The sequence below is a fragment of the Limulus polyphemus genome, unplaced genomic scaffold (genome assembly GCF_000517525.1).
Source record: "Limulus polyphemus unplaced genomic scaffold, Limulus_polyphemus-2.1.2 Scaffold1242, whole genome shotgun sequence".
In the NCBI taxonomy this organism is placed as follows: domain Eukaryota; kingdom Metazoa; phylum Arthropoda; class Merostomata; order Xiphosura; family Limulidae; genus Limulus; species Limulus polyphemus.
The window spans coordinates 163,928-175,883 of NW_013666852.1; the positions used below are offsets into that span (position 1 = coordinate 163,928).

Below are 11,956 nucleotides of genomic sequence, written 5' to 3' on the forward strand. Positions count from 1 at the left end.
TGTTGGGAGTTTAAAGGCTAGTAGCAAACAATATGATTTGTGCATATTTGTGGCAACACTGCACAAGAGAAGCTATTATGTTGTTGGGAGTTTAAAGGCTAGTAGCAAACAATATGATTTGTGCATATTTGTGGCAACACTGCACAAGAGAAGCTATTATGTTGTTGGGAGTTTAAAGGCTAGTAGCAAACAATATGATTTGTGCATATTTGTGGCAACACTGCACAAGAGAAGCTATTATGTTGTTGGGAGTTTAAAGGCTAGTAGCAAACAATATGATTTGTGCATATCATGGCAGCACTGCACAAGAGAAGCTATTATGTGAGTAGAGGTAAGTAGCTATCAGAAATATATTTTAAGTGTTGAAAAATATTAACCTTACACATCACTATTTCAAATTTAATTACTGTATACATGAAATAACAATGACAGGAGTTGGTAAGCATGAATTTTTTCCTTAGACCAGTCACATTTTATTACTCAGCAGGAGTATTTCCTTTTTAATGAATACTATTGTCTCCTAGTTCTAGTTAAAATACTTAACTATAGTTGATTATATATCTATCTTGCTATTTTTCTTCTAGAACATTTTATCAAACTTCAAGAATAAAACTTATGATTCTCAGTGTATGTCTGGTGAAATTTAGTTCTCCAAGAACAAGTAGTTTTATACTATAATAATTTTAAGTATTTGGTTTTATTACTAATCGCCCTCAAAACCATTTTATTATCATATTTACAGCATTTGAAAGAACATTCACTTTACTTACCTTTAACGTAATGTGTTTTTCCCTCAATACCTTAAAAAAAATAGAAACATTTAATCAAAACATGCAAATATTAAACTTTTATATTCATTGTGTGACAGTGCCATCATGACACAGACTTATCAGAAAATAACTGGTATCAACAAAGAGTTATAAAACAGAAATCATTATTTTTCTTGTGAGGTCCCACAATATAGGCCTTGTGCAGGGTATATTCATATGATTTTTTTCTACCATAATCAATGACTTATTATATTTAAACTTTTAACTGTTTTTCCAATAATAAACTAATGAAAACTAAAGCTTGGCTTAAACTTTTTCTTTTAAAGCTGTAGCTTAAATTCAACTCAAGAAACTAGTCTTATGCACCCCCTGTTCTTAAACATTATTTAGCTATTCTCTATTATAATAAAATAAGTATATGTGTTTTTCTTTATGCTAATTTTTTTTCAGCCTCCGTTGATCAGAAAACAGACTTAAAGAAGACATTGGATATGAAGGAATCGAAAGATTTATTGGGTACTTTAAATAGTGAGGAAAAGAAAGACTCTCCCAAAATATCAGTTTCTGAGCCAAAAATCACCATAGCAGAAGCATTACCAGAAGGGTTTTTTGATGACCCAATTATGGATGCCAAGGTAAGATCAGTTTTTATAATTAATGTAGATTGACATTATAGTTTTTATTGATATATTGATCCTAAATAGAAATTGATATACAAGTATTGATCTCAGCATTTTGTTTATGTACTTTAACTGGATTTTTTTACAACCAAGGAAAAATATTATATGATTAAAAGTGAGCTAAGCTCCAGAACAAAATTATTTTTTAATCAAAGATTTGGCTTAGCTCTTCTAATGTAATATTTCAATGTCATTTGCTTTTCTAAGCTATAGTGCATAGTTTATTGTACATTTTTTACTTTTACATGAACCACAGTCTGGGCTAAAATTGGTATCTGACTGGTATTTAGGTGAAAGTAGACTTAAGGGCCCCTCAGTAGGAGTATGTTTTGGAAGATTTTCTTTACTTTTTTGCTGAAGCTCCACGTGTTATTTGAAGAAAATGCTACAAGAGTTTTGATTTCATTTCTATATAATAATATGTATCGCATAAATATGTATCACAGTTGACAACTTGTAGAATACAAGTATAGATAATAAAAACGGTACAAGGTATAGCTCAAATACTGCTTTGTCAAATTTTCTTCTTCAAGCAAGAAGAGGATAGTGTAATGAAACAATTAACATCATACTACTAAAGGCTTAAGTAATGATTTCCAGAATTGAATTTGAATAGATATTGGAACTTAGGGCCCTAGCCTTTACCAAAGCTCATTTATCAGTAATGGTTGAAAAATAAATTCATTGTTCCATTTTCTATTCAATAGAAAGAACAGCAGATGAACTTGAGTCTTTCTTGGTGTACTTGCTGTACCATGGAAGGCCAGGTTTGTTTAGGCTAAAAACAGAATACGGTAGATAATTTTAGCTAAAACACTCCCCATTCACTGAGCCATGGCAGTTTTTAAGTCTTTCTACTTTGTTGCACACCAGAGATCTCTCTTGTCCTTTAATATGTTCTTTGATGTACTCATATATTTTTTGCAGTTGTTGAAACCTTTTGTAAATACCACTTTTGCTAAAAAACAAGATCATGGTATACAGAAAACTCATTTTTGACTCTAAGTAAATTAGCCACATCTGCTTCATCTTTATGTTTTGAATAAGCGCCTCCTACTATCTTTAGAGGATGTAAATGCATGTTATAAGATTCTGTACGAACAATAAAATCACAGCATTTAGAAGAAATGGCACTGACCAAATGTCTGGGTCATTAATCTAACTGCAAATAGAGAAAAGAAGAATTAGCATAAGCTGGAATAGTAACCTACTCACTGGCCTGTAATTTAGTTTAATAACTAAAACTAAATTCCCACATCAAATTACATTAAAAACTCCACTTAACTGGCCCAGTATCTATACAAATTAACCAAATTCTTCACACTCACTCTCACAGCAGACATTCATTAGATAAATATATTATTTTCTGATATGATATCTTACTTCCACTCACAAATAGCTTTCCTGACTACTACTGCTCTCTTTCAGCAGAAATTTTTGCTCACCACTAGTCTTGTAAATCCCACATCTTTCTGCATATCAACATGTGAATAGTCATGCAGCAACTAACCACCAATAAGATTGCAGTGCTACCCCTATCATAACTAGCACCATCTGTAATCATGCACTTGTTAATCACCTCTCAGTTGACAGTCTTACTGTGCAGATGTGTTTGTTTTTGCTCGCGATTTAGTTATATTATCCACAAGTTTTTGCTTTAGTATATTTTTCTACTTCGTTTATTGTCATTTTTCCATTTTTTTGTGGAGAGTCATAATTTATTTTCATTATCTACTCTCCCTTTGAAATTTTTTGTTCAAGTTTACTACTTTGTGAGTTATGCCCTACATAGTTTCAGATAGTCACAACTACTACAGCAGATTTACCGACCACATCTACGGGGTCAGTACCATAGTTATTGGCCACTAATGCAACAGCTATGATTCGTAGGAAATTGTACAATATCAGGCAACATTCTGAATAACCTGTAATACCAGCACCTAGGTGTGTCTGTATGGATGGATGTGACTTTGGGCTGCCTTTTTCTCCCTCTTGATTATGTTTATCTGTCTTGTGTTGTATCGGGAGTCTTACCCAATACTCTTTCTCCTTTTGTAGACATAATTAATCGGGTATGTTGTGTTTTGTCATTGTCTCCTGTTTTCCTTTAAGATTCTACCCATGCCATTATAGGGGATTAATCATTTTCTCATTTTTCCTCCTACTCGGATATTGAAGTTCTTGCTAATCGTTTTGGGGAACACTTGCATTAGGGTTATCGATGTGCTTTGTCCCTACATATGTTGGCCTATCATGTTTATGCTTTTATAGTTCCAACTACCCATAATTAGATTCATACCTTTTGGAATTCTTCTTCCTATGTGGGGTTCAGACCCTGATACTTTGGTTACTTTTCCCTACCTCCATTACTTCTCTAGGGTGCCATCAAAGAGAAAATCCTACTCATTAGGGGTTTATTCTCATCTTTTTTGTCCTTCCCAAAAAAAGGCAGTAGCTTGACATTCAGTTTCTGATTTATTATCTTTGGACTTCTTCCTCGTCATTCTCAAGCTCATCATGGAGTCATACTTAACTCTTCATTGGGTTTTCACTCCTTGTTTGTGGATGAAGTAATTCGATGTGTCGGACGCATATCTACATATCCCCATCTCCCCAGAATCCAGACCTTTGCTTCGTTTTGTTCATCGTGGGTGTGTGTTTCAATTTTGGGCTTTTCCATTCGGACATGCTTTGGCTCCACGTGCGTTCTGCTGAGTGGTCTGGGCCTTTGCTTACTGCTTCATTCCTGCGGCCTTCATTTAAACTATTACATAGACAACTAGCTACTTCTAGCTTCCTCACAGGCTGACTATGCCCTACATACTCAGTTTCTTCTTCAGGAAGGTGCCCTGGTGGGTTGGCTTATCAAGGTGGGGAAATCATTCCTGACAATTCCTCAATTTCTGGTTCTTCTTGGTGTGTTTCTCACCTCATTTCTCTGTTGGAACCAGCTTTCAGTTGAGAGCTATGGAATGTCTCATATGCAGCATCTCTTTTTCCTTCTCCATGTGAGATTCTATCTCTTTTGGGGACATGGGCTTCTCTCAAAGCCCTCATTCCTCTTGGTCGTGCCCACATGCACCATCTTCAGTGGGTTTAAATCAACCTATGGTGCCTTGTGTGGGTTCTCTTGGATGCTTCTCTTATCCTTTAATCTCAATTATAGTCCGAGTTTGACTGCTGGCTAGATAGGACCAATATTACTGTGGGTGTTTCCTCTCCCTCATCCAGATTGTAACCTTTATCACAGATGCTTCTCTTTCCATTTGTGGATCATTTCTCGACACTTGGGAGGTTTTTGGGTGGGGAATTTTTTAATCTGTTGTTCATATCAATCTGTTGGAACTTCTTGCTTTTCATTGGGCAGTACTTACCTTCCTACTGGTTCTTCAGGACCAGGTGGTGATGATGATACACTCTAGCAATTCTACGGTAGTGTCCTACATCACCAGGCATGAGGGCACCCAGTTAAGAGACCTTTATTTTGGATTTTGTATTTTCTATATTGGGGCCCACTGCCATCATATCACTTTGTTGGCATGTCTTATTATAGGTGTCCTGAATCTGGTCATTGATTGGTTATCCTGTCCCAATAGGATTCTACCAATGTGGTAGTCTTTAGATCTTCTCATTTTTGAGGAGTTATGTGTGCTTAGGGGTGTCTCACAATTGCTTTCAGTCAGGATTGGACAGGTCGTTACCTCTATGCATATCTTCCTATTTGTCTTCATCCTTGAGTTCTGCTGGTGGCACTGTATTAGGTGGCTCTAACATGGTTTCCACTTCTGTGATGGCTTTTGTTGTCTCTCATACTCCTTCGTCAGCCACATTCAGGTGTGTGTCATCCATCAATACACACACTCTTTCTTCACACATGACTTTTGTCTGGTTCCTTGCCTGAAGGTAAGGACTTTCCAGGCATATAGCTTCCTTGGTTTTTTGTCCTTCCTCTTTGATGGTTTACTAGCATAGGTACTATACTTAATGCTATTGATCTATACACCTAAATTATCATCCTTCCTTTCCTACCATTCCTTCACTGCCATCTTTTTTCTCTTGGCTTTATTAGTGAGACCTATCGGTTTCCTTTGTTGCAGGTTATAGGGTAGTTTTGTCTTTCACTTTTCAGTTTACCGAATTTGCTTCTGTGTTCCAATCTCATGTACTGTCTATGTTATTATGCTCATTTATCATTGCTCATCCTCTGTTTGAACCTTTGTTGTCATTCACATGTCCCTGTTTCTCATATTGGTGGCATGTGGTCACCATCTTTCCAAAGTGTTACTTTATGTCCAAGACTTCAGCTGCTTGGGAGGGTAATCCTGAATTCACTTTTCAGACCCTTCATTCCATCTTCCACTATTAGGATCATTTTGATCTTTACCAACTCCTTTGTCCAAACAGTGCCCATAGATGGTATATGACATGCACTGCATCCTTCTGTGGTTTCTGGGTCTGATTGTTTATTCATTGGAATCTTGCTTTTTCCTGTGAATTTTCTCCCATTCCCCTCACGAGTTGGATTCCCCAGTCACTTTGCCTGCTATATTCTTCTCTTTCTCTAGATTTTTTCGTGTTTTTCCCATTCGATCCATCACCTTACCCTGTATGTGGCTGCCCCTTTCCATCTTCACTGGGTGGGTGTGTTGACTATTCCATTTGTTTTTATTTTTCTTTACATATGTTACATATGGTTTGGATCCCACTCTGTGGGGAGTGATGCCTGCCAAAGTATACTTAGTCTTAAAATCTGCACTATATCATTGACTCCATCCAATTGTCATCTATGCATTCATATAACAAATATTACATGAAACATAATAAAATGTCACAGAATCACGTTACATACACTGTAGAGATGGTGTGTTCCGTAGCACCACTCATACTTGTATCTTGTGGTCTATAGCTTCATAAATATGTTTGTCCCAGACCGTACACTCATGGACTTACATGGGTAAGGCAGATAGGGATTACTGCCCATTTCTGATGCTCCATGGCATTAAGACTCTTTCTACAGCAGACCTGATTTATAATTCCAGATGCTGCCAGATATTGGTTCATCGAGTTTGTCAGTGTGGTAGCTCTTCTTTTCGAAATAGGGTATCATGATCACCCATTGCACTGTCTCCAGTGCTGTGGTCTTTTGGACATCCCCCCCTCTTCTTCTTCTAGTGAAGTATGGGAGTCTTTGTCGCTTCCTAGCCATAGGGGTGGTGGACCGCGGAGGCCTGTTCTCCTGAGCGAAGCATTCTTCAGCCTGAGTGAGTCAACCACCTTAAAAGAATAATGTGTCTTAGAATATATCTTAACAATATAACAGTTCAAATATCTAAACTATGGTAATTTGTGGTATTGTGCTGTGGTTATCACAGTTTGAGGCAAAGTACAAGAAAAAAACACTCATTGGACATGACCAGATGGATGATTTTGGCCTTGCCTGTTAATTCAGGGAGCTTTAACTGCTTGACTTTTTGTCCTTAATTGAGCATCTTATTAGATTATTGGATAAACTTGCATGTGTGGGGGCAGATTTGCTCAGTGATTTCATGCTTTGGACTCATAGTTGGATTTTTTCAAGTTCAAGGTTAGCCCACATCATGCTGTTGTGTACTTATACAAGACTCTCTTTCCTACTTGTTCCAGTCTACCCAGCTTTATAATGGATACCAGCTGTTAACCAGGGGTTAGCCTGTGATGGATTGGCATCCTGTCAAGAAGAAATGGGTTAACATTCTCATCAACTTGTGCCACATGAAGTTCAAATGGACCAACCTTATTTGCCTTGCAAAAGTATGGCAAGGGTTTTACGCATTTCTAAGTGTGCATGCATGTGTGTTTCTGATGATTCTGGTACTTTTATACCATGCTGTGAAATTATTAAATGCTGCCCAAAGTATATATATCCTAGGGTCTAAATCTAGTAACAATTTGGCCAAAGACTAAAATATTTCATTAATTTTCTTTTAGCCCTTTGACATAAACTCAAACAACTATTAAAAATGCATGTAGTAAATCTTAAATAAATTATTTAATTTACAAAATAAATGTTCAGATCTGTCGAATGAAGGAAAATATGATGCTTTTAAATGTTAGATACATAAGTTTGTGTTTCAAAAAGAACCAGACATAGCCTAGTTGTTAGCCTGTCTGAATATAAATCAGAGGACCTAGAATTAGGGAAGTAATGCCACTGAATATGCTCTACACTTTCATGCTATTGGTGCATTATAAAAGTGAAAGGCAATCCTGATATTTGGCTCAGAGATTGGAACAAAGCACTTGAGGGGCAGGTGCTGCTAGCTCTGTTCAATAATTTATAATTAATGGTCTCTTACCTGACCATTTAGCTCACACCTGCATAAGATGCTGTTCATACTGAAAATTCCAATTTTTTATAGAAATTCAATACTAATGGATCTGTATAATAATATATATTGTAAGTATGTAATATGAGTAATGTGCATAGATAATATATACTACATTAAAAGAAAAAAGGTATATACTTAAGCATATATATATAGCGAGAAAAATATGTAAAACAAAAATGTTACTTAATTTAGGATATTACCACATGGTTTATCTTGCATTATCATTGCCAAGAGTTGCAATGCCCACTGATCTCAATTGACTTCAAAGTTTTCCATTAAGTAAGTGTTACAAGTTTGGTCGAACCAAATCAGAACAGGAATATATTAATCGGCATTAATTTTCGGATATAAAATCATATCATCCCAATTTATAGTCTGTTTTATAATACCAACATCCTGGCATTTGCTTATGCATCAAATTCTCCAAAACTTTACCTTTATGTTGCAGAAATATTCATGATATCTTATTACATGTGAAATTGATTTATTACAGCTCTAATAGCAAGTTTTTGTTATATATATATATATAGTTGTTATAATTTTCAAATTGTTATGCAACATTTACATAGCTTGAAAGCCTGTAAAGGTATTGTTTACTTTATGTTTCATTAAGTATTTAGATTTAGTTTTTCAATAGAAAATGTTTGAAACCTCATTAAACCCTTTTCCTTCGTGCATCTCAAACTCAAATAAGTATTGTAATTAAAAATTTATCATTCATACACTAAAAGAACACATCATATTATATATCTTTGATATAAAGTCAGTACAAACAACTTCTAAAATTGATTGAATAGTGAATGTATTAACAAAATATTGAAATAAAACAACAAATGCTAAGTCTTGAGAACATTTTTAAAGCTACAAAAAGTGAGAAACTGTAAAATGTCAAAAAAATGTATAACTAATAAACTGCAACTCACTTATAAGTAAAAACCTAAAAGTCTTTCTATGTAAGACTTAATAATACCAACATTTATAGTCCATTATTGGGTCAGTAGTTACTAAATATTGGTGTTTAATGCATGCATAAAATAATTTTCTTCTTGAAATCCATGTTTTGAACATTTCTCATAGTAGTTTATTATATTTTCATAATTTATAAACACTTGACTCTTTTATCTCACCAGTAATTTTTCTCTTTTAATTATAAATGAATTTTGTATTTTATTAGTTTTTCTTACATATATATGACAGTTTAAGTGTAATGCAATGTTCAATTTAGTTATGTTTAGAAGAGATAGTTCATCACAGGTTTGTTTACATAACTATATATGAATTGTACATTGTGTAGTTCCATTGTTGTGATTTGATGTTTGTATTATTGTATTATTATTTCTAGAACCTTCTTAGTTTTTCTTGTTGTTTTGATCAAGTATTATTACATTATAATATCTTATAGTGTGCAGAAAGTTCTAGGCCTCGGTCAGGCTATAAATACGTATACAAAATGTATTGTGTGACAGTGCCATCATGACACAGACTTATCAGAAAATAACTGGTATCAACAAAGAGTTATAAAACAGAAATCATTATTTTTCTTGTGAGGTCCCACAATATAGGCCTTGTGCAGAGTATATTCATATGATTTTTTCTACCATAATCAATAACTTATTATATTTAAACTTTTAACTGTTTTTCCAATAATAAACTAATGAAAACTAAAGCTTGGCTTAAACTTTTTTCTTTTAAAGCTGGGGCTCAAATTCAACTCAAGAAACATATATATGACAGTTTAAGTGTAATGCAAAATGTAGTTCAAGTAAGTAAGACAAAGATAAACAGTTAGATAGATAAATAGCTAGAGCTAGATTGTTTGTTTGTGAGTTTAGCCATAAAGATCATACAGTGGTACTTCTTATTAAAGTGAAATTATTACAGATTGTATTGTAACATCAAAGTAGAGAAGAATAATTTGTCTTGTTAATTGTGTTCCAAAGTAATTGAACAAACCTGTTTGGACTTTTGAAGGAAAGAGACAACTATTTATAGCACTGTATTAATAGTTTCGTTTTGAGCTTACTTACTGAGCATAAGCATTTTTTTATTACAAGATTCAACTTTTACTGTAAAAATATCCTTCCTTGCTGTAAAGCTGTAACTTGTAATAACAAAATCTTTTTTTTTGTGTTATGAACAATATGAGAAATATATATATATATAAGTAAACAAGTTAATTTGTATTTTATTAATACTGTTGACATTTGAGGTTACAGCTATTTTTTTTCTTTGACGAAAGTAGTGAAGCATTTATATTATATCATTCCTCTGTGGTATCATTTAATATCATAATGGTATCAGAATTGTAGATATCACCCACCATTAAGAATTTTTACCATGTATGTGTGGTTGTTTGGATGTTTCACTGAATCATATACACACACATATGTATTAATACTGCAGTCCGCTTACATTTGTATTACGTCTTTCAGTAAATAAATTACTTTGTTATGTCAGGAAGACTTTAGGATTATTAAATCATTTTCATGTTATCCTATTCCCATTTGGGTTCTACTTAATTTGTTTTATCTGTTTGAGAACATTGAACTACATATGCCTAAATCAGATTAAAACCCAGTGCAAGTATCTAAGTTTTAAGCTGAGTTTTTTTAGTATTTGTGTTATGATGAAGTCTGGTAGCTCAGTAAGTTTTGTTACTTGGAGGTTGCTGACCTTTTAGTGGTATTTATTTTCTTGCAGACCTGGAAATAGAAATAAATTTCAAAATATGAGCTGATCAAAAATTAAAATGTCTGTGTAGCAAGCATGAATGTCTGAGTCTGATCTTAAGAGAATATTTCAATATTAGAAAAATGTGGTAATAAAAACCACAAAATTAATGTTGTTAAACTTTTGTTTTCTAATAGCAATTAATATTTCAGTAAAGATTCTATAAAAATATCAGTAATATTTTCTGTTATTATCCAAGCAGTCTTGCTTAGGTGATACATACAGTAGCAAATGCATGAAATTTATCTGTGGCATCTTGAGGTGCATATCAGATTGTTGTTTATGTAATGCAGACAAAGATTCGTACAAATGCTACCTTAAGACTTATGAAATATACAGGTTTTGTTCAATCCTGTACAACATGATCTCTCTTTCTCTTGCTAACATTCAGAGTGACAGTTTTAACTATACATAGAAGTCATCACCTCTTTGTTTCTAGTTTTTTTCCTTGAAAGATGTGATTGTTATTTTATATATTATCTGTGAAAAGTTCTATAAAAGATCTTTGCAAAATCTCAACACTTCCATTGCTTTGTTTTCATGCATGAGTAGCAATAAACTATGTTTTTGTAGGTTTTACTAGCACTATATTTTGTTAACATTAATGTTAGTGATTATAACATATATGGCATTTCAACATTCCTTGTCATTTAGTATAGGCCAATCTGACAGTTACGTGCTAATTTCTTGTAGTTGTTTGTACTTTTTGGCTATGAATTGATTTGCATCCGTATAATGCTCTTAATAAATTAAGAAGGAGAAGATCATCATTTGTTGCCAGCAAATTTATATGCTGGTTATAGAGCCTCAATAAACCATTGAGTTTTAAGGATTCATTCATAGATAAAATATCATGGACAAGCTATAGCACTTCTGAAAAATCACAATTTGCTAGTTCTTTGAAGAATAAACACTTAAGCAAAATAATGGTCTATTCTGGTAACTTTTACACAGTATTCTGGATATCATAGTAACATGCTAAAGATTAAATATTGGTTTTATATTATATACTGCAACCAGAAAAAAAAGAAAATTTATCAACTTACAAGCTTTAAAGAAAAATTTACAAGTCAAAATCATATTTACAGTTGTAAACAATAAAGGTAGCAAAGTAATATCATTAAAGAGCTGTAAAAATAAAGAAAACAAAACAAAATTTTAATGTGTCTTTCAAATGGAAGACTTAGCTGAAATTTTGCCAAATTGTTTTTTGTTCTAGCATTTAATTTATTATTTCTTCATTTTTACCAATTATTAATTTCATTTTTTATCACTTGTATAATTCATAAGGTATTAATAATGTAATGTTAATTACTTTAACAAATCTTGATGCTTCTCCAGGATCAGATACACTGAATTGCTCGTTTTTCTGCATTTCTGTATCTCTCTATATATTACTAAAACTCTT

At 33.4% G+C, this 11,956-nt stretch overlaps 1 protein-coding gene across 2 annotated transcripts in view; it reads left to right on the forward strand.

Moving 5' to 3' along the window:
- The window catches only part of LOC106462759 (zinc finger protein 830-like), a 64,001-nt gene that overhangs the window by 35,528 nt on the left and 16,517 nt on the right, over positions 1-11,956 (forward strand). For both annotated transcript variants that reach the window (XM_022390088.1, XM_022390089.1), the window contains exon 5: positions 1,221-1,405. In XM_022390088.1, the coding sequence (XP_022245796.1) occupies positions 1,221-1,405 (185 nt within the window). The remainder of the gene's footprint in view (positions 1-1,220; positions 1,406-11,956) is intronic.